General features: G+C 38.3%; 1 protein-coding gene across 3 annotated transcripts; it reads left to right on the top strand.

The window, feature by feature from the left end:
* Nucleotides 1–635: 635 nt before the first annotated feature.
* On the top strand, nucleotides 636–21,288 carry ANKRD46 (ankyrin repeat domain 46). Of its 3 annotated transcripts, none has more exons than XM_042036092.1 (4): nucleotides 636–692; nucleotides 13,447–13,789; nucleotides 15,058–15,216; nucleotides 19,251–21,288. In XM_042036092.1, the coding sequence occupies exons 2-4, from the start codon at nucleotides 13,479–13,481 to the stop codon at nucleotides 19,465–19,467; spliced, it is 687 nt and encodes a 228-aa protein (XP_041892026.1). In that variant the 5' UTR covers nucleotides 636–692; nucleotides 13,447–13,478; the 3' UTR covers nucleotides 19,468–21,288. The 3 variants fall into 3 exon arrangements, with proteins under 3 accessions (XP_041892026.1, XP_041892027.1, XP_041892025.1); XM_042036093.1 differs by having other exon boundaries at nucleotides 691–971; XM_042036091.1 differs by lacking the exon at nucleotides 636–692 and adding an exon at nucleotides 929–1,028.
* Nucleotides 21,289–23,539: the final 2,251 nt, after the last annotated feature.

Here is a 23,539-nt window from a genome sequence, read left to right as displayed (position 1 = left end):
TCCAACCTCTGCTGGAACACCACCCTATCAACCACACCATGGTCCAGTCTTTAAGTCCTTAAACACCTCCAGGGCTGGGGACTCTCCCACCTTCCTGGACAGTGTCTAATCGCCCTTTCTGTACAGAAATTTCTCCTAATGTCCAACCCCAACTACCCCTGGCACAGCTTGGGGTGGCGTTTTTCATCCTGTCACTTGTTACCTGGGAGAAGAGCCCGACCCCCACCTGGCTACAGCCTCCTTTCACGGAGTTCTAGAGAGCAACACGATCACTACCGAGCCTCCTTTGCTCCAGGCTGCTCCTCACAAGACTCGTGTTTCAGACCCTTCACCAGCTCCGTTGCCTTTCTCTGGACTTCCTCCAGCTCCTGAATGTCTTTCCTGAATTGAGGGGCCCAGAACTGACCCCAGTGCTCGAGGTGTGGCCTCCTCAGAGCCGAGTACGGGGGGACAATCACTGCCCTGGTCCTGCTGGCCACGTTATTCCTGATTTCCTGCCTCTCGGCGGGCCGGCACCGCACCGCGGGTCCGTCCCGTCCCGGTGCCCCGGCCAAGGCGCGCCGTGAGGCGGCGGATGGTCACGGATCGCGCGGCGGCGGCGGCCTCCGCCCAGGAGGGGGCGCGCGCACCCGCCCCGCCTCTCGGCCGCTCGCTCCGCCCGGCCCCGCGCGCCCCCCGAGAGCCCCGCGCAGGTACGGCGGGAGCGGGGCCGGGACCTCGCGGGGCCGCGGCGGCAGCGGGAGGCCGGGGAGGGCGCGGCAGGGCAGGGCGCTGTCACCCCCGCTAGGGCTGTGCCGGGCCCTGGTAGGGACCGGGGACGGGCCCTCGGCAGAGCTCGGCCCGGGAGCCGGAGAGGTGGAGCGCTATGGTGCCGTTTGGTGGGAGAACAGCGGGAGCAGTGCCAGCCTTCACGGGAGGGGGGGAAACGGGGACGGGAATGGGAACACGGCCGCCCTGCTGACAAGGCGTTGGTAAGTGTGCAGCTTTGAACGTGCTTTCCAGGAGAAAACAAGATAAGTGAAACTGAAGTACGTATTTTAACCTGCTCTCATAACTGTTCTTGATGAAGCAATTACTGTTTTTAAGGGAAATGGAGTAGTTCCGTTTTTTATTTTCTAGACCACACTAAAGCTGCTGCACGTTGTTATTGTGGTGAAAAGGTAGGGATAACACCTGAATTGTTGACAGGATAGGGAAGTAACTAGAGGCAAACTATGGTGGGTAATATTGAATCGAAAATCCATCACGTCTGAGTATCAGAGGGTATAAAATTAGTTCTTTGAAGATCAGTCTTGAGACCAATCTTATTAAATATTTAATAGAGGTCTTGATGTAGTATTTGAAACTTCGCTGTCTTAATTTGGTAGTAATGAAGAGTTGGGAGGTATTGGCAATATAGAAGAGGGTTATAGTACTATGCAGAAAGAATTGGGTGATCCTGAGAACTAGAGTATGAAGTAGGTACAATAACAATTTAAAGAATGAGGGTTTACAGTTGTAACCTTGCAAGTAAAAAATTTGTGGAAGAAATTCTTACCGGTTGAAAGCAACGCAAAACCAAAGAATGTTAGGTAGTTACAAGATATTGAATTGTGGAAAAAGTAAATGCTGACTACAGTGATCCAGTTAAAGGAGTTACTATTATCCATGAACAGAACTCTAGAATTCTTTGTATAATGTTAATCATTCTCAGTTAAAAAGTGGAAGAGAAACAGGAAGATATGCTAAGGTCAAGCAGGGAAATTAAGAGTGTTGGAAGAGGCATTTGGCTTTTTAAAATTTTGCAGAATAATTTAAATTTTGCTTTTTATTTAAGTGTCAAGATAAACACCATGAAGTGAATAAATTGAGCTGAAGGATGATGTTAATACATGAATAATTTAACATAAATTTTAGGATTAATAATATATGAAAATTTCTAAGCATCAGAGAGCACTGATATTCAGGACCAGCCTTCCAAAAGGTCAAGGAAGAGCAAAAACCAAACACTTATTAGATGGAACGTGACTGGTTTGTAAAAATAATGTTTTTGTTTGCTGCAGCAGAGTCCTGAGCTTAGTGTTACCTGTATACTATGGATCAGTTTTTCTTTTTTGTTCGTTTGTGAAATAGATTATTGGCAAGAACTTAAATTGTTTTTTAGAAGAAAAATATTTATATAATGTTTGCAGTCTGAATAGTAGGGTTGGTGACAATCAGGAAATGACAATGGCTAATTGCTGTCTTTTTTGTGTTGAAGAAAAGGCGTGAAGAGTAAGCCGAGATGAGTTGAAGGTTGAAGTGTAGTATGTGCATCTGCTGTCTTCTTAGCAGAGCAGTGTGAATTTGCAAGAGGGTACTCTAAAATTCGGTTCTGATCTGTAATCAGCAACACGTTTCCTCTCAGCAGGTTTTGGCTAACCCATGACATTTAGGTAAAGTTGTCTCATCAGCAAGAGCTAGGGATGTGAAGCAATGCTTTAAGTTGACTGTATTATCTCACCTCACATTCTTTTGAACTTAATGTTTGAGCACATGTGGCCTTGAAGTCCTCATCTGCAGCTCAGGACCTGAGATACTCTGTTGTCCAAGGAGTGAGCTACTACTAGAGGCTCTTCTAGGGATTTGGGTATGCTGGAATTTTGAGGGCTGCCACTCTTTTCTTTTGATTAGTCTGTCAGTTAATATCTTCCCACATGATCTCAAGCTGTGGATATTCCACTTCCAGATAGATCAGTTAATAAGCACGTAAGATATTTTATAAGGCATTGGTTTATACATGTTATGTGAAATACACGATCCCTGAAGCATTGAGCTTTCTGGAGAGACCGTCCATAGAATGCTGTTAGAGTAGGTGACAGGCCTGTCTTGAATGCATGGGCTTGTTCCACCAAATTTCCATTGTGAGTGTTCTATTGTGTTTCTAAGTCAAGAGCACAAATACTGAAATGGTCGGTTTTGTTGTGGTTTGCTTTGCTATTTAAAGGTGATACTAAATATGTGGAAAAAAAGGTTTTATCTTGTGCAGTCCCTCACTGCAGCCATGTCTGTACTTCCAGGACTTAGATTCTGGCTTTCATTCATGTATCAACACCACTTTTCCGAGTGGCATTTGTTCTTTTACTTTATCAATAAAATTTCAGTTGGCTGAGTGGAACAGAGCTGCTTAAACACCAGTTTTGTCAGTCAGCAAATTTCTGACATCCAAGTAATGCAGCTACATCAGCTGAATTTTATAATATAAACTCAAAGGCATAAATCCTGTAATGCTCACTGAGGATATTCTTTCAGCATGCTCAAGACCTCTTAAGAGCGTCTGACCAGCAATAGTGGATGGTGACAGAAGGGCAGCAGCACATTTCAGGAAAGGCTTCTGGTGTATGGGCTTCCCATGGATGGTGTAAAATGCTTGTCTGTCTTCTTCACCTTGGTGGTTTTTATCCACAGAAGAATATGCCTATCCGTGTTACATGTTAGGGGCTGAGATCAGGTACATTTTCAAAGAGCTTGCTACATCCAAGGCTCATCAGCTTTTACTCGGGTTACTGAGTAGGGTTGTAGGTACAGGTGATGTGGATCTTCAGGAAGCATTAAAACTAAGTACCTTACCAGAGGCTTTTGAGGAGACTGGATGCTTACAGCATCAAAGAAATTTCTTACATGCAGAAGTGGTTGAGTTGAAAAATTATGAAGAAGGCAAAAAGAAATTGCCAAAAAAAGGAAGGAGGCAGAAAGATGGCACATGAGCTTCAGTGTGCATAAAGTAAGATGACGTCTTGGGTAGAATAATCTAAACCATGCTCACATGGTTGTGAACTCAAAACTGGCAGCCACCAATCAAGAGAAAGTGCTTGGAGTTACCATTGAATGTTCCCTGAAAACCTAAGCTCAGTGTGCTGTGGCAGCCAGAGAGCCAGGAAAATGGTGACTGTCCTTAGAGAGAAGAAGAGAGAGGGTACCATTTTTTGCTGCAGCTGGTGCACCTGTATCTGGGGTAGTGTGTATGGTTCCAGTGTCTGCATTGGAAGAAGGATACAGTGGGATAGGGAAGGGCAACCGAAAGGGACAAGGGGATCAGCTTCCTTAAGAGGAAAGACTGGAAAGTCAGGATTGTTCACAGAGGAGATTGCTAGGGCATGACCAAGACTTACACAATGAAGGCAGTGAATAAAGTGAGAGTTATTCATCCAGTCTTGAGGCGTTGAAATGGGAGTTGCTTGCTGGGGCTGTTGGGTTTCAGATGGATACAGGGAAGGATGACAGGGCCACTGTGATGGCAGTGTGAGCAGGTATAGGAAGGCATTAGAAAGCGGACAAGAAGTCTGTTGAGGGGCTGCTAAAAGAGCTGCTCAGGGAGGTCCCCAATGTACTGTAGTGGCTACTGGGGTGTGTGTGGAGAATGGACTGCAGGAAGCAGAGAGGCTCATGTGCTCTCCCAAAGGGGGATCTCTGATGGCCACTGTTGAAGGCAGAGCACTGGGTGAGTGGGATCAGTTTGATCCAGGACACCAGTTTTAGTGAACTTACGATCAAGACTGGAATAATTGTAGTTTTGGCTTCTGAACTGTTAGAATATGCATGTCAAGCCTAGAAAAGGCAGTGAACAACAAGGTGATAGTGTTTGCCTGGACATGGGTAGTAAAGCTAGGGTCAGCTATGAAAAGCTGCTGAAGGACCCCTGTAAAACTGAGTAACTGGATAACGCAACGTACTGGCACATGAGTTCAGTGTAGGTAGAGGGATTCAGATAGCATAAAGAGAATCCTAAATTCCCATATGAAATACTGGGCTCTCTGTAATGAGCATTTTGTATTTAAGATTAGCGGTTCAATGAAAATATAACAACAGTGTTAAGCAGCAGTGAAAAAGATAAAATGAACAGTAAATATTACTGAGAAACAAGTAAAGAACAAAGAATACTGTCATACCACTGTGTTATTCCATGGTTCACCCTGAACATCCTGATTGAGTCACTCCTGCTCTGTCTCCCAGCTCAGAAAACAGAGTTAAAATGAGTGAGATTCAGAGAAGTAAAACAAAACTGGTCACAGACACAGACCCACTTCCAAATGAGGAATGACCAAGAAAGCTGGACTTCAAAATTCATCCTGGAAAGGGATGTCTGAGGAGCCTGATGAAGGCCTGTAGAATGATGAGAGGCAGGAAAAGAATGGGCAGAGGTGCTCTGTCTGTTCTCCCCACAGCAGAGGTGAGGGTTCACAAGGGAATCTACCAAGCCCCTGATTCAGCAAGATCAAAAGATGTTGTTCTTCACAGGTAGCTGAGTTGGAGAACTTACCAGAGTATGTTGTGGGTATTAGAAGTGTTTGTGTTGAAGAGGAGAAAGAGCAGATGTGGAGGCAGTGCCAAATATATAGAAACCCCATCCATTTTGAATAGAAGAAGCAGTATTATGTATGCTTTTGGCCACCATTTGAAAAATTATACTAGGCCTAAATGGATCTTTGTTGTGATCTGCTGTGGCTAGTTTTGTGTTGGGTTCTTATTCAGAAAAGTAATAACTGACATGGACTTATTTTTACAGTTTCTCTTCATCCTTTCTCAAATAGAACTTGTCAAACCTGTTTAAAGAAACATGGGTATTTCCTGTTCATTGACTAGACACCAGGTTTCATGTTGAATTTTGAGTCTTTTACAGACAAGTTACTGGTATTTACTAAGTTATCTAAAGGCAGAAGTTTCCCCTGTATATGTGATGTCTTTTGTTTCCAGGCTCAGCAGGATAAATTCATGCAATTGATAAACATTGGTTGAGCTACTTCACTCTCAGGTTCTTTTCAATCATCTTTCATTGCATTTTTGCTCAATTCCAGCCCCTGTGCAGATCAGGAGCTTGAGGCTGGCCTCCCTGATTCTCCTCAGACTTGCCTGTTGTCCTGGGAACGCTTAGGCTGCTGGTTTACTCCTTTCAGTCCTTTAAGACAGTGTTGGGTAGACACTAGCACTACATATTTGCCTACATGGAGGATTTTTTTGAGCTTAAGCATGGTGAAGTAACTATTTATGCCAAAGTAGTATCACTATGTATATATTAATTAGAAATACAACCTTAATAGTATTACAATTTCATCTTACTATGTCACATAACATGATCCACCATGATACAATTAAGTTTTTAGTCATGCTGTGTTGATAGATATTTAGAATACTTGAAAGAGTAAATATATCAGTTTACTATTTGTCTTTGATAAACTGGTTTAATGATTTACTGTGTGAATAGAAAAATTCTGAGCAGAAATATGTATATCCAGCAATTATAGTAAGAGTCGCATATTTGACAGTGTTAGTTGTCTTACCATCGGTATATTGATATAAATACATCATTGGTATAAAATAATGAACTTCAATGAACAAGCAGAGCAATATATTTTTTCAAAGGTAAAGTCAAGCTTACAGTTATATATAAATGACTTACAGATTTAGGAGACATCTGCTTTCAGAAGTGACCTGCTTCTGTTCACTAGCCACTAAACCAGATTTGATGTTGCACACTAAGGCCATGTCATCAAGGTTATGTATGACTAAGGGCATAGAAGCTATTATATATATTATAAGGAAAAAAAGGAAGAAAATATGAACAATATAATAATAAGTCATTTGTGACAGGTTCTTAGTTTGGTTTATTGCTCTTACTGAGTTCTGATTTCTGATGATTCCTGGTGGCCACAGAACATTTTTCCCCATTTTAGTAAATGTGTCATCTCAGACTTACTGTTTGTCTAGGTAAGGACTGGGCTTTTTTGGGAGGGCGGGGGGGTGTTTTGGATCAGTTTGGGGTTTTTTTTAAGAAACAGGCATAAATACATACTTTTTAAAATTAAATGCCTTTGGTTTCAGAACTCAAGCAACATACCAAAGTCCTCATTTCACTAACAGAGGATCAAAGCTTAAATGTGAATGCTGTTTATACTGCAAAGAAGTAGCAGTTTGGATTTCAGGATCCTTTAATAAAGTTTCATAAAACCTTATTTTCAGGCTGTTCATAATTTCCTTCCCAGGAAAACAGAAAACACCACAAATGTAGAAAAAGTGGTCTGTGTGAGTCCAGGCTTACACACCACACCAGTACCTAAAGGGAACAAAACTACAGGAAAGCTGGAGAGGGGCTTTTTGCAAGGGCATGAAATGATAGGACAAGTGGGAATGGCTTTAAACTGACAGAGGGCAGGTTTAGATTGGATGTAAGGATGAAATTCTTTCCTGTGAGGGTGAAGAAAAACTGGAATAAATTGCCCAGAGAAGCCATGGATGCCCCATCTCTGGAAGTGTTCAAGGCCGGGCTGGATGGGGCTTTGAGCAGCCTGGTTTGGTGGTGTCTAAGGTGTCCCTGTCCATGGCAAGGGGGTTGGACCAGATGACCTTTTAAGGCCCCTCCCAACTCAAACCATTCTATGATTCTGTGCGTCCCTCCCGTCAGGCACAGGAATTCATCAGTCCACGTGGTGGCAGTGTCCATCCAGACTCCGGTGCTGTTCCTGCCTGGGCAGCCTGCAGCCAGCTGGAGCTATCCTTTGTTTCTCTGTCAGTGTTGTCTTCTTTTCCAGAAGACTGCTCCTAGTCTGCGGCAAATTTAAACACAAACACTTAATTAAGACTGGAAAAATTCTCTCTACTCTGTTAAAAACCAGACAAATAAACCAGCAACAAAACCATATGTAGCAACCTTTAAATATTTTCTTGACCAGCATACACCCTACATGTTCCCAGCAGCAACAGAAAAGGAATTAGAGTAGAGGTTTGTGAAGAGGTTGATAATTATGACTGATATGATTCAATAACTTTATATAAAAACACATGTATTCAAATTGGCCACAAAGATCAGAGAAGTACTGCAGTTATATACTGGTTTAATTGAGCCATTTGTGGGGAATTAAAGTTACAGAGTATTTGAAGAAATCTGTAAATTGCCTTTTTTCCTAAATAGTTCCTGTGCAGAAGATGAAAGATAAGCAGTGTTCAAAAATACTTAAGTATATATTTAATAGAAGTTAAATGTGCTGGAACACGTAATGCAACTGAATTAACAGTTAAGTTTAGCAAGGATAAAATGTTTGTGAATCTGCTTGTTGATAAAGGTGTTTTAAGAGAATGATCTCTTTCTTATTGTTCCCTTGTTTTGTGTACATAAATACACAAAGCTTGTACTGTTTTATCTGGGGAAGCATTCTGCAACCCTGGATTGGCATTTGAGGTCTTGTATATTTTTTATCTTGTAGTGTTGATATACTGGGCAATAATGAGCAAAGCTCCCCGTTTCCCAATGCCATCGTCTGCTGATACCTAAGAGCAGTAATAGCTGTTAAAACTTTTTCATAAAGCACTTTGTAGCCTGTACTTGTAAAGTAGTGCATACTTTGTATATGCAATGCACCAGAGTTTCTACTCACAGGATGGTCCTGACATAAAGAGAGCATTACCTGTATGTCTCATGTCTGCATAAGGGAATGAGAATGATTGAAAACAAATGGCATAAATAATGTTATTCTATTATCACCTACTGATGTGGCTGACTACGGGCATGAGAGGGGATGAATGTGTTACAAACCTGCTGTGATACCTCAAATCCAGGAACTGTTGAAAAAATAGCTAAAGTTAGAAAGGGAAAACGCTGCAAAATACAGCGGTGTGTAAAATAGGCATCATGCTGTACTTAATCTGAGGTGCTGCTTTTAGCAGCAGTTCCATATTAGTGGAGCCATAAAACTGTTCCAGTTGTACTGAAAAGATAAAGGTTTCTCATAGAAAATACAGAACCTAAGTGGATTTTGATGTACATGCTGGGGTTCTTTCCTAAATGGAAATGAGTTGATCACATTATTTTTTTACTAAATATAATATTTATTCAGTTAAATGACTTCTCAGTAACTTACACATAAACCTCACAAAAATACGTGTGCATGAAAACTTAGCAAGGAATTTCTCCCTCAGCATTTTAAGCAAAGTACTGGAATGTTTTTCATTCACTTAAATAATGAAGAGGAAGAGCTCTGCAAGCCACTGCCACTGAAGTGCTCTCAAAGTGCATTACAGAAAGAGGATGCTGTTTAACCACAAGGGAGTTGACAAATGCAAATTTGTCAAGTAATGCATATTGTGTGTTTGCTGGCATAGGAGGTTACTATTTCTTGGTTTTGTTTTAGTTTCCATTTCTTGGTAGTGGCAGTTTCTCTATTAGTAATCGTACTGATGCCTAGGTTCTAAATGTCAAAAGTGTGTGTTAATACTGAGACATCTCAAGGATAGAGCAATCTGGTATTGTTCTGTTGTACTGATAGGTTGTTTTACAGTAGGGACAATTAGTTCCGTTTTCCTGAATGTGCTGGGAAATACTGTAGTTCTGCAGAACTGGTATGTCCTATGGAGCAGTGACTGGGTGATTAATCCCAATTTGGCAGGTTCGTTAATACTTTTGTAGAGGAGGGATGGGTCCCATGGGTGATTCTGTCTCTCATGTGGAGCCGTTCTCTCCTGTTCCTGGGGCTGTTTGGTAGCTGTTGAACCTAATGAGAAAGTAGAGACAACAGCATATATTTACTGTGAAATAAAACTCTGCAGAGTTAACACAAATTTTAGGACTACTTTAAGAGGTGACAGAACTTGCATTTAGCTCTGTGGTTTGAATTTTTCAAGATCACTGCTGCCTTCTGCAGGCGAGAACATGTCCTGCAATAGATCAGTGTGTGACACTGAGTTACCATTGTACCCAGTATAGTGAGAGACAACTGACTCGTATTAAATAAATTGGTTTTACAGAATGAATTAATATAAGCATTCCTTTGATTAAACTTTCTTATCGTGTACTAATCCACGTATGTCATTGAAGAGGCTTACAGCATAATTTCTAAAATTATTAATTAAGAAGTACAATGTATTGAGGCTATATAAATGTATAAATCTAGGGAAAAATGTGTTCTTATGCCTTTCTAATGGGAATCCCGCTAGCTTGGGAGGATGTATTTGAATACACTTTTTTTCAAAAAACTAATTTTCTGTCTAAGTACCAAGTTATTAAAAGCAAACCTTTTTTTTTAACAAAAATACTATTTAACAGATACATTTTCAGTAGATAGTGATGCATTTTTACAAGCAGTCATTTAATTCAGTCTTTAAAAATTAGATTTATTTAACTGGTAGTAGTAATTTTTAGGGATGTTCAGGATGGTCATTTTGCAATATTTTGTGTCTTATTACTAATGCAAGTCCATTTGTCCTAATTGGTGCCTGGGAAATCAGTCCTTACTGGTAGTGTACCAGCTTATGGACAGGTTCAGAGTTGTTACCTGATTTACCTTTCAGAAGCAATTTAAAGGGAATGGCTAATGCCATTTTGTTTCTAAGTTTTGCTCCTAAATCTGTTGTGTTAGATAGTCATTGAAGCAATAAGCTTTTTGATACTGTGGGCCGAAATGTAAGCACCATTGGTTTAATCAAAAATACCTAATTAAGTTGACTTGAAATTTTTTTATGAGTTTTGTTACACAGGAAATTTTGCTAAGTCGGGTTAATTTTGAGGCAAGAACATGTCGTTTGGGGACTGACATTTTAAAGATGGTGCATAGTTCAGCTTTGTATGCAGCTTGTATTTGGCATAGGTTAGCTAGCCATATGTGAAATAGTAGAAAAAATCTTTTTAATCACAAAGATAAATTGAACCAGATGGTCCAGATTTTTTTTTTTTTTTGTGAATGTATTTGCTTAGACCACAATCTTCAAGTATTGGGAAGAAGGATTTGCTTCATCTTTGTCTTTCTTATTGTAAAATACTAAGGTTTTACTTTAGTCTTCTACACATCAGTGATCAGTTCTAGAAGATTCTAGTGATAATAAATTCTGAATCAGAATTACTTCCGGTTACACTTTCTGTTAACTGCTAGTCTTTGCACATCCTTTTCTGAGAAGATAAGGAGGTGACTTTTTGTCTTGGTATTATTAGCTAATATTTCATCAAAGTTGGGGAATTCTGTAAGGCTTTACCAGACATACATATCTGATATGAAAATACAAACATTAGCTTACCTTTAACAGAGCATGCCATGCTGTTTCTCAAATAGCATAAGTCTTTTCCATATAATATTCTCATGTTGATTTATGTTAGGCCTTGTTTTATTAAGCAGGTTTAAACACTTGAGGATTATCTTACAAGTGAATCACAATCTTTTTGTCAAGTGTGAGTAGAGGTTTGTGCTATTGATATGCTGCTACTATGGCTGATAATTGGAGGTTTTAAAATTATTTATGATCTTGCTTTAGGGAAGATTTAGTGCAGAATATAAAGGTCACAATCACATCACAGAGAAACTGGGCCCTTTTTTTTTCTCAGCGAAGACTGGGCGAGCAGAGTGGAAGAATTCTCGTATCGTTCGTGATTTGGGTGGAAAATGGGCAAGAAAATTGAATTGCTGTCATCTGGGAATTTTTAGCTTTGTAGCATCCAGGGGGTTGTAACATATTCATTGAAAATGCAAGTAATTACATTGTCCTTTCTTGCTGTATAGGGTTATAAGGAAGTGCCCTACATGACGCCAGTCTCGTGCGAAGTTCTACAGTGTATCAGTGAACTGGCCACTTGCTCTTGGAGATGGTTGTGGAAAAGGGTTCTTGAGCCAGTGATGTGCTGTCCCGTGCTTAAAAACATACTTGCAGCCTAGAGGAATGTACTCTGCTTAAAATCATTCCTTATACAGATACCAAGACATAGAATTTATTTCTGTCTCTTTCTCTCCAGCATCCAATAAAGAAAAAAAGGTTCTGCATTTCTGCACTGGAAAACTAGACAGTGTTGATATATGTAGCAGAATTTGTCCAGATAGGAAACACAGCCTAGTGAAGTTTAAATATGATCTATTAATCTCAACAGCCCCCCAGTGCTAGAGCTGTTATTCAGACCAGTGTGTGAACATTTTGAAATTACTTCTGTAGGTACTTTGATATTGAATTTGATCTAAAACATAGGGGAAGAGCTATAAAATACAGACATGAACTCTCAAAAAAGGAGAGGTTTTAAATTGAATTCTTTGGCTACTGGCCATGTTTCCATTCTCCAGGCTGAATGAGTGCACTGGTGTGGAAGGATACCTTATATAGATGAGAAAATTTAAATCTGTGTATAGCAGTTTTAATAAGAGGTTCGGATAGTTAATTAGAGCACTGCTACACCATGAGCCCAGAATAGAAACCTTGGTCAAGTGAAAAATACTGTTTCAAGTGATGTTTCAGTTCACTCTCTATTCAAAGCTTTTCTACTAAAATCACTTTTCCCTCCTGTCACTTGAACTTTGTCTTGTCTATATTGCGATTTCTTCTAGAGGATTTTTACTTGTTTATATGATTTTTTTTCTTTTTTACCTCCTCTCTGAGGCAATGCAAAAAGAGGACTGTTGTGCAGTCTTCTAGGTGTTTTCATTGCTTCTTAAAATTGCCTCATGAACATTTTACCGTTCTCTTGCTAAATCATTCTCTTTTTCCTTATTGTTTTCAAGTCATCTTTTCTGTGTCCCATAAGCACACAGTCTCATCATACCCTCATTATTTGACTTATCCTTAAAATACTCCTCTGCAAAACTGAAATCATAGTCCATCAAATATTCTATACCAAGTAATCCATGGTGAAACATTTATCTTCCTCTTTCATGTCCTGTTACAGAAAAGGACTTAATCCTTTATTTAATATTAAGCCAAGGAAACTACATGTGTGTTTCTTCATGAGATTCTAGTCAAACCCACAGTAGCTCTGTACTTGATTTTACCATTGTCTTCCTTGTACCCACTTCCAGTTTTCAGTGGGCAGTTTCACCCAATACATTCAGTATTCTGTGTTCTGTATTGCTGTTTTTGTTTGTTCAGTAGTTTGTGTATCTCTGGCACTGTAAAAATAATGTTCTGGAAAGGCTACTGAAAAATATATTTCTTGCAGAATGGAGAAATTAGTATTTTTATTAATCAAGCATTTTTAGCTGTACTGTAGTTTGTGCATTGAAGTTCAAATTCAGAGGGTGAAAATCCCATTAGAACAGCTTTGCTTATAGCTGGTAAAAATTGCAGTTAGTGTCACTGTACCAGTGGATTGAATTGTTTATAGAGTTTTCCCATTTATGAAAGGTTCTTCCTTTCTGTCCCAATCTGTGGTGTTTTGCCCTTTAATACCAATACTACTACGTGTGATTTCTTACTAGGTTGAAAACGAATCACCCATCTTGCATTTGTGGCAGAGATCTTAGCAGTTTTCTCTCATAACACAGCTTTGCTGCTCTTTCCAGAGGTGTGAGCTCTTTCCATATCACCAGAAGGGAATGCAGCACATAAAGTTAATGTGTATTAAAAGGAAGATTTCAGAGTTGGCCTGTAAGCTAGTTTGCATTCTTGTTTGGGAACCTGAGCAGTCTACTGAATATTAGCATTGTGTTTATTTGCCTGGTTTCACCATCATTTCTTCACTCTTCCTTGCAGGTTAGTCAGCTCCTCCTAAAAGAATCAGAGCAATGTCCTACGTTTTTGTGAATGACTCCTCCCAGACAAATGTGCCGCTGCTGCAGGCTTGTATTGATGGAGATTTTAACTATTCCAAACGACTGTTAGAGAGTGGCTTTGACCCAAATATTCGTGACAGCCGAGGCCGAACTGGCCTTCACCTGGCTGCAGCCAGAGGAAATGTAGACATCTGTCAACTCTTGCATAAATTTGGTGCTGACCTACTAGCCACTGATTACCAGGGTAACACAGCCCTTCACCTGTGTGGGCATGTCGATACCATCCAGTTCCTAGTTTCTAATGGACTTAAAATTGATATTTGGTAAGTCACTTTTTACAGTACATATTTTATAATATATTAATCTTCTCTCACCAGAGCCTCGCATGTAAATCTGCTGTTGCTGAAATGCTGTATTTGGTGCAATTCTACTTTATAAAGATACCACTTAATAAAAAAAACAAAATAAAAAGGCAGGAAAACAGTAAGAGGCCACTTCTGCTAGTCTGTGCAGCAAGCAAAGCAAATGAGAATAGCTGGTGTGGGCTGCTGAATCTGATTCTGCCTCATTGATGACATCGCTGCCCTGGTTTGGCCAGACAGCCAGGTGTGGGTGGTTGGCACCAAAGAAAAAATCACATTGACTACTTTAAAAGAATTTCCTCCACCCCAGTTTCTATTGTTGTACTATATAAGACAAAAAAAATACAGTATATGTGTGTGTAAGTTCATTCCCGTACTCCTCTGGTAACAATGCTTCCTTTCAGTGTTTTTGCCCTCCCTCAAAGTCTATGACTCAGAATATTGTATATTCTTTCCTTCTGGCTTCCAGCAGCTGTCAGATGCCAGTGTTCAGATGGAAGCTCTCAAGCTGCAAAATAGCTGGCTGTGTCATTCCTGTACTGAATCACTTTGTTTGTGGAACTTTCTGCATATTCACAACGTGTGCAAAAACCAGGAGTGAAGTCAAAACCTTTGAGTTTTTAAATCTGTGCCTTTTTCACCTGTCTCTCATTAATGTTTTCAACTCAGCAAAACTAGTTATTGGTAAACCGGATTATTTATGGGTTGTGGGGTGGGATTTTTCCCCCTCATTTCAAACAGCTCTGGTGGAAATTCCTGGTCTAAAGGCAGCTCTGGACCTATTCACTATTATTTTAATAGCAGCAGAGGGACCATCTGTATTTTATTTCATTTTTGCCTCATGTCCTAATACCCTCATGGAAAAGGAACTATTAGGAGCCAGATTGCACAATTCTTGAAGTTAAGGTTAAACTTGAACATTACCATAAATCCACTGGGGGTTTTTTTGTGTTTTTTTTTCTATAACACCCAGAGATTCCAATTGTATTAGAGTCCTAGGAATTCTGATTTTATTACAGGGGGGAAAAGAGTTGTGCAATTTCAAACCTAAATATACTGATTTTCTTCTATAGCCAATTGTGCTGTAACTTGAATAGATTGGAATTTATTACTGCCTGATAAAACAGAAAATAGTTCTGAGGACTTACTAAATTGTAATATGCTGAGTTGACCTATTACAAAAATTCTATATTAAAATTTTCTTATGTCTTTTTATGGGCTTGTTTTAGCAACCACCAAGGTGCAACACCACTTGTTCTTGCCAAACGAAGGGGTGTGAATAAAGATGTGATTAGACTGCTGGAATCTTTAGAGGAGCAAGAGGTGAAAGGATTTAACAGAGGAGCTCACTCAAAGCTGGAGACAATGCAAACAGCTGAAAGCGAAAGGTATTTACCAAACAAAAAGAATTACTAGGAGAAATAATGTTTATGGCTTTTAGATTTTGACTTGATTGTTTATTCCTCAAAACAGATAATATCAAATTTGGCCTGATACTATCAGACAAAATCTAAATTGAGTGTTAAATTTTGGAAAAATCTCTTTAATCAGACCAAATGTAAGGAAAAAAAGAGCTTCTATTGAGATTTTAATTCTATGGTAGAAATTTAAAGAAATAATTATTCATTTTCCATTATAGAGTCCCAAACACAAATATTCTACCACCTGCCAAAAAGCCAAGCGGGAAATAGTGTGAAATGCAAAATGCCATTATCACAGGCTAACCTGACATCCTTTTGATGATTGTCTATGCAAAGAAGGGGTAGCAGACTTTTCATCCATCTGAACTTGAATAAAAGATTTATATGGTGCTGTATATAAAATTTCTATCGTTAGTAGTCCTGGAAAAGATGGAGAATAAGAATTTCATGGTGGCTAAAGAGACAGTTAATGCAGAACTGAAGGTTTTGAGAAAATTGCTGACCATTTTCAGGCAAAGTATTGGGTTAGAGGGAAGTTACTAATGAATTCCTAAGGGTCTGGTTTTGGGACTGTGCTTGCTTAGAATTTTCTTAAATGAAAAAAGCAAAAGCATGAGAAGTAGAAGCATGTTAATGATACCAAGAAGTGAGATACAGGCAACCTTGAGGAAAATTGGGATGGCGTGGACAAAAACCTGGGGTTACAAGGAAGAGGAAACCAGTAGGAATAAATTGTAATTTTGTAGCACAAAATGCAGCTCTTAGTTACTGAAAGCTGTGTGCCATAAAATCAAAGTTTCTCAGTGGAAAACAAACATATAGGAGAACAGGCTTGGTGCATTAGTCAGTTGCAGGAGTTAATGCTACCCTGAAAAATGCAATGAAGTCCTACAAAGCACAAAACATGTATTTCACTACATAAAGAAAACTCTCAGTCCTGTTGTATAAAGCAATGGTGACTTCTGCTCTGTAGTACGTCTTGTTATGCTTTTTACCTGCATTCAGAAGGGTTGTGGCTTTCTTTATATTGTCTAATGATGGCCATGAACTATGACTACTGGAACAATATATCACAAAAGACAGGGAGTTTTGTCGTATAACTGTTGCTTGGTTTAAGTGAAAATGTAGACAAGCTGTACTGTAAACAGGAAAGAGGCTGTATAGATGGAGTTAGATCTAAGCTGAGTAAACAGAAAAGGTGAAACTAACAAAACTGCAGAAATAATGCCCAATACTCCCAGTGAGCAGACATGAAGTTCTTATACATCGGTATCTTATACCCCACCTGTCAGAGAGACTGTTTTAAGCCCTGAAACAGAAAATGAATTTTGTTTTCAAAATTACATGGTTATACATTATAAGAATTAGTGCATATTACCTTTCTGACTTCACTAACTTTTATTGAAAATTTCTTGACACACAGAAGCGCACTTAGGCTGGTTTTGTTTAAACATATGAACCAGCAGCTCAGCCCCAGTTAAATTTTGATTTGATGGTGTCCCTTTACCGAACATAGCTTCCTTTCTGTTATTTGACCTTCATAAATGTTACATTGTTTGCTTTGGCCAGGAAGTCAGCAACTCTCCTTGGGGACAGGCATAGAGACATAAACAGTGCAGTACCCAGCTTGTTGGGAGCGTGTTTAAAATGTCTGAAATACATTATTTTTAAAGTAACAAATAGCAGATGCCTACAGGAGCCAAAGCAAATGAGCTTGTGTGCTGTTTGCTTTGTAAATAAATAACGTCTTTTTACCAGTTGGCTTTTCAGACCTCCACAGTTTCACTTCTCCCTCTTCGTATTATTTTCACATTTTAGAGACACTTGGATTAATGTCTTCTGTCCTCTGCCCTCTGATCTCTTACATTATGTATGAACCTATAGAGAAATAACGCTCTTTCTAAAAACAGCCTCTGACTTCAGTTTTTTGCTCCTTGTTACATGCAGTTGCTGGTGCTCTGGAAGCAGAGGCCAGAGTTCTGTTCCCAAGTCAAATTTGGTTTTGCTTGCTTTGCCCTCCTGCGGGTGAGGAGCAGCCGTGCTGCCAGGAGGCAGAGCTCCCTCTGTCCCTTTCTCACACAGACATGTGTCTTTCTGCACAGCCCAGCAGGACCTGTGGCTGTGCCACAAGTGTGTCCAGTTGTGAACTCCCACCTGCTGTTGGACACAGGAGAACCTCTGTGCTGTGTGGCACAAACTCTTCTGAGGACATGTTGCTGCATTACCAGTTCTTATGCAGCTGTAATTTGTAATAAGAAAAAATATTTTGAATAACATTGATTTTAATTGGCTCATAATATAAAATAGCAAAAATATTTTCTTTGTGCCCTTTTTAATGAGCAGGCATGTGATCTTTTCACTTAAATTGTATTGCACCTTTATTTAACCTCTCTGTGGTTACGTATTAACTAGTTAGTACTTACTAAGAAGTTCAGTTCTACACAAAGGGCTGTCTTTTATTAAACCCTTTGTTTTGCTTGGGAAATCGTAATAAGCAAGGAAGATGACTAAATCCTGCAGCTATGGGCAAGTTAAAATACCTTTACAGTGTGGTAAATATTTAAAAAATAAAAATGCAGGCTTTTAGTAGGAAATTCCTGAAATCTTGTGCATGGGATGCTGCAATACTTGAGCAAGCTGTGGTAGTTCAGGCTAATTGTTCTTCACTGGTTGTACTTCCTGAGAAAAAATACTATATGAATAGTGTGAAGTTTTCCCATGGTGTAATCTTAGAAGAGAGATTCATGAATGAGACTTTTTTCTGATAACCATCATTTTTCAATTGATTTCTGTCATGAAGAACAGCAGCATTTCTACAATTAGTTTTGACTTGGAAATTACTTTTCCCAGTTTTTTTTTTTTAATTTTTATTATTAGTCCTATAAGAAATATCTAGGAATATGGTAACTGAAAGCAGTTAAAAGGGAGGAGAAAAGATATGGGTTTTTTTCCTCTACTTACATTCTGCTTTTGACATCATTGCGTATGTGGTTGATTCCACCATTTCCTTTCTGTGGTTTTCAGGGCCTGATCCTGAAAACACCCATGCATGTAATTTCACTCAAGAGAGAAGTAATAAGGCTGCAGATGGCCAAAATTTAAGTGAAATCAAGCTATGAGGAAGCTTCCCTAGTCTTCATGAGATTTTTCGTAAGCAACAGATAGTTTCATGTTATAATTGTCCAACCAGCAAAATTGGGAGAATTACAGAAGAAGCCATGCAATATTTTGAGACAATGTACATCTTTTCTAAAGGTCATCCATTGTCAAGAATACTGCCTCACTCAGATTTCATATTTGCTTTTCATTTAAAAGTGAGATCCAGTCCCTAATTTATAGTCTGACAATTTAAGGGGGCCTGATGGATTGGTAGTGGAATGCTAAAACATCAAAGCAGTCACTGCCATATGGCAGAAAACACAGCAATGCCAACTATTTCAGAAAGTTTCTGAACTTCTTGTTATCCAAATTTATTGTTTTCTGTGATTTTTTTTATGCTAGAGAAGTGGCATGTAACAAAGACATCCAGGAGAGTAGTAATGGTTACTGCAGAATTCAGCATCTAAATTAATATTAGTTAAAGTTTGCATTTTATTCATCAGAGTTTATTTTTAGTCATGCTTTGTTTTAACAACAAATAATGTGTGCCTCTTGAGGTCTTAACTTATGCTTCATTATATTTTACTAAGCCATATTTAGTAGGAATTATGGGGACTGACCTTTGAAGGCTTCTGGGTAGCAGGCCTGAAAACTCAGTGCAGTTGTACATAAACAAATATCATTCTCTCTGCACAGGTTAATAAAATGTCCTTTCAGCTAATATAAGTTTAGGAGTTTTTTCCTGATTTGATTTGTCTTGATTTACCAGAAGCAATGCTATAAATCATTTGGGGGGTTTAATTTTTAATTTAGAATGTTTCAGTTGCCCTTAGTAGGATCACTGTCACACTTACAGGTGCATTCTTTTCCTCTGATGTATTTTTAACTTTAATCCTTTGTAGTGCAATGGAAAGCCATTCCCTTCTTAATCCAAACCTACAGCAAGGTGAAGGAGTTCTTTCCAGTTTCCGCACAACATGGCAAGAGTTTGTGGAAGACCTGGGCTTCTGGAGGGTGCTGCTCCTCATCATTGTCATCGCTCTTCTGTCCCTTGGAATAGCATATTATGTTAGTGGGGTGCTTCCTTTTGTAGAAAACCAGCCTGAACTGGTGCACTGAAGCAAATGCAAAGAAGTACAGTGTCCTTTTCCCTGTTCTAATCTAATCTTATTTTGAGCTTCTTGGAATTATTCTCTTGGTGCAGACAGTGGCAGCTGTATATACTGTTTGCCTTTTGTACTTGCTATTAACTCCTATGAAAGAGGGATTAATTAATTTCAAGTAAAACACTAAATTCTAAAGCATTCCTACCTACCTCTGTCTTATGTTGACTTGCAAGCAAGATGTGAAGATAGTCCTCTCTGATAAAATATTGTGATTAGAAAAGGCCTTTCATTATGAATACTAAATTCCTGCATATGAAAAATATATTCTAGTACAGAACCAAATTTGGTTTATTTTTCCTATGAAGAGAGGTAAATATATTGTTGGATTTTTTTGTATGTGCTTCAGTTGAAAGAAAAATACTCTTAAAAGTCCTTCTCAAGAAATCTAAATAATGTAATAACACGTTCTGATATATAGACAGTGATAAGCTGCGATTCCATAGTTATTTTAATGCCTCTCTACAGTTTCTTATCTGCTAGTTTATAAAAAGAATGAGAAATAGTTCAAGTTTTACTATGTCTCTGATGTATAGATCACTCCTTTATTTATTAGGTTATTAGATATAGTGTGTCTTCCCAGATGAATTTAATGTTGTTAATACCTGCTTGAAGTAAATATTGTATAATAAAACTGTCGTGCTTTGGAAGAAGCCTTGGGCTAAAAATTTTGCATTTTTGTTGAAATGTTGCTAAGCAAACCTTTCTTTGTAAGGGTAATTAAAGAGTGATTTAGGTGTTCTGTCATGTATGTAATAGTTCTGTAAGGTCATTGTGAAAAATGTCACGAAGGGTAACTTTTTCTTCATCCCATAAGGATCGGACTGAACCATATAACTGTGTTTTCATGTTTGTGGAGAGAACTCGATTGAATAGAATTCCTTTTTAGAATTGTTTTCCATTTCAGTTGCTTTCAGACAGAACCTACACGCTTGTGAATTATTTTCTGAGTATGCAGAATACAAGTGTTTAAAATACTAATATTTAGGAGCATTGTATGAAATTAAATCTTGATCCATTCTGTACTTTGAAACCCTTTGTTGTAAATAATCTAGCGATAAAAATCCCTTAGATATTCCTTTATGAAAGCTAGAAAGGTATTGAATAGTAAGTTGGAGGTTTTCAAAGAAAGTGGATTCTCTCACCCCATGCCCATTAGACATCTAATTCTCTTTGTTGCCATTGCCTTGAAAATCCCAAACAAAATGAATTCTGCGAGCATAAGGAATCAATTTTTATTTTTTTAATTAGCCACTCCTCAGTTGTTGCTAAATAACATGAAACATTTATTGTACATTTAAATGTAACCTACATTATTCTGTTCTGGTACCATGTGTATTTTTCTTTCTTGTTTATTGATTTGAATGAAGGGGGTTGTTGTCTTTGTTTTGATGTGTTACATGGGTTTTGCTGGAGCTGGACCCCATTCTAAATTGCATCTGAATAAATCTTGATCTCAATTCTTAAGTTAGAGCTTAATGACACAATACATTTTTAGCAGCACAACGCTGCAGAAAAGAAAGCATCTTAAAAAAAACCCAAATGAGAGCATATTCCTCTTCTGAGTATTTCAGTTATGGTACCGTTGTTCATGAACAGATAAATATAAACTCATCATATACCTAAATTACATTTACTTTTCTAAATAAGTACATTTCTGTTAATAATACCATGCATCTTGATTAATGACATTGTCTTTCAGTATGTATTATCTGCATAATTTGTAATTGTATTCTCAGTATGGGTGAATGCCACAAATAAATACATATAGTCAATATGTTTTGGTTTATTATTACATTAGTGCAGCAGTAACTCATTTTACTGAGTTTGATGTGCATTGATAATGAGTATTTCAGAAGTGGGGAGGTTCCCTACACAAGAAATGGCAACCATGGAGTTGCTGTAAATGAGGTTTTAGAGCACAGTTTCTTTAGATTTGCCTGTTTTATTTTCAGTATTGTTGCTGAATTAAAATTGCTTCTGTCTGTCTCTCTTCTCTTAGATTCAGTTGTTGAACATGTGGTCTAGAGGCCTCTCAAAATTTAAGATTACCTGTGAGGGGGTATGAAACATAACCAAGAAAACCAAGCTGTAGCCTTTCCTATTTTGCTGCGTGCATAAGCACACATACAGGAACTACACATCAAAAAGGTTTGAAAAATTTTATTTCAAATTAAGATATTTCATGTTTTAAACCAGAAAGAAATCCAAAGCACTGTTTGAACTTCACTGTGTAATGAATGTTGCTCATTGAAATAAGGACATGATAAATGTCTGATAAAAGTGGAGTTTGTTCTGTATATACCTCTGTTATTGAAAAAGGTCTGCTGTGCCTTTCAGTATCTCTACAAACACTAATGTCTTCCTTTTCAAGGACTTCTAAAGAATGAATTGCCTCCTGTAACTTTAGCTTACTTGTCTTAGGGGGTTTTACTTTACTATTTCAGTAGTTTTTTAGATCTTGGGTTGTCTGTAAATAAGATATCTTTTATTTATTATTGCAGTGGTGTCTTGGTACCTTGATCCAGGTACTTACTTTTGTGCCAGGCAACACAAAATTCAGCTGAAGTGCTTAAATATGATTAAGATAACAGGTGCATCATATTATCCTGCAAGTGCAGGTACAGAATTATCCCTGCTGCCACCAGAAATTAATTTCATAATGTTAGTACAGATTCAAGATTAGTCACTCTTTAAATTCAAGACAGATTGTTGTCTCAAGCTGTTCTTAGACTAATGAGCTGAAATGGAATAAGGAATTGAGAGGGGAAACAAACATGGAGGTATGAAGTGATTTCTTTTTCCAGTGACATGAAACAACTTGGTGGACTAGATAGCGCAGGGTAAACTGGAGTGTAAAAAGGATAGACACAGGCTCCTCTGCAGTGGGCTGTCCTGGTGCTCACATTTATCCCATGGCAAGATCACACCTATCTTACCTCATAGTAACTTATTAATGTACCATATTTCTTTATCTTCAAGATCTCTGTTTTCACTCATATTGGTAATTAGCATTGTAGAAGGGGATGTTCTGTTGAGTGACTGTCATGAGTAGATACTGTTTCTGGCTGCCACTGCACAACAGGTATTTAATTACTGGACATGATCTGGCACTGAGAGGCTTTTCATAATGAAAAGCTCCTATGAGAGAAAGAACATGGTTTCACTTTGAAATATTGAAACATAAGATCTAGGTAGTTTCTGGGTCTGCAGGTAATGGGGAGTTGGATTTTACTATCAGTCAATGAATATCTAAGGCTGTTTTTAATAGTTAAAATAAGTAAAAATTATGAGCTCTGGCTAGTTAGCTAAGTAGCTCTTTTTCTAGTCAAAATATATTTGGTCATAATTACTTAGGGAAATGCAAATTAAGTAATTTATTCAGAAGTACAAATTGCAAGTGATGACTTCCCTGAAAACTCAAAAAAAAGGGTGATACTGTCTGGTGTCATATTCAGGATTTATAAAAATGTCTAGCATATATTTAAATGTTACCTAAAGTTGACATTTAACAGAACAGATAGTTTCCTCAGCTGACACAAATTAACTGGTTTCTGAAGTTGTTCCTGTTTCTGAAGTCAGCTCTTTATTAAATTCATATTGGAATTGGTCGTTAAAATAAGTCTTCAGTGATGTGAGAATTAGGTCAGAATGCTTTTCCTTCATTTGTTGTTTTTTTTTTTTTTTACATTTTGATGTTAATCATCGTAGACTGATTACTTGTGATACACTTTGTAAAATTTCCTCAGTGATTCAAAGTGTTACAGAAAACGTTGCCAGTTGTTCCTGCACTTTTCATCTGTGGTGTTGGAGCTTTCTAGGAGAATTCAAATGTCATTGCAGTTTCATAACCTGCAGTTCTCTGTGAACTCTCTAACTGCTGAAATACTGTTGAATCATGAATCCTGAATCTGTATTAATATTATTAAATTCATTTATGGTGACAACAGAGATAATTCTGGACATGCACTCACAGAGTATTATGATGTGCCTGTTATCTTAATCATATTTAAGTACTTCAGCTGAAT

Source organism: Corvus kubaryi, unplaced genomic scaffold (assembly GCF_017639235.1).
Source record: "Corvus kubaryi isolate FWS band 111438036 unplaced genomic scaffold, C.kubaryi_AGA036_p1.0 37385, whole genome shotgun sequence".
Classification (NCBI taxonomy): domain Eukaryota; kingdom Metazoa; phylum Chordata; class Aves; order Passeriformes; family Corvidae; genus Corvus; species Corvus kubaryi.
Note: the sequence above shows the minus strand (reverse complement) of the source record. Positions and strands in the feature narration are given on the sequence as shown.

Coding starts and splice junctions, on each gene's coding strand:
- ANKRD46 (XM_042036092.1), top strand. CDS start 13,479: ATGTCCTACGTTTTTGTGAATGACTCCTCCCAGACAAATGTGCCGCTG. Junction 13,790..15,057: donor GGACTTAAAATTGATATTTG/GTAAGTCACTTT, acceptor GGCTTGTTTTAG/CAACCACCAAGGTGCAACAC. Junction 15,217..19,250: donor CAAACAGCTGAAAGCGAAAG/GTATTTACCAAA, acceptor AATCCTTTGTAG/TGCAATGGAAAGCCATTCCC.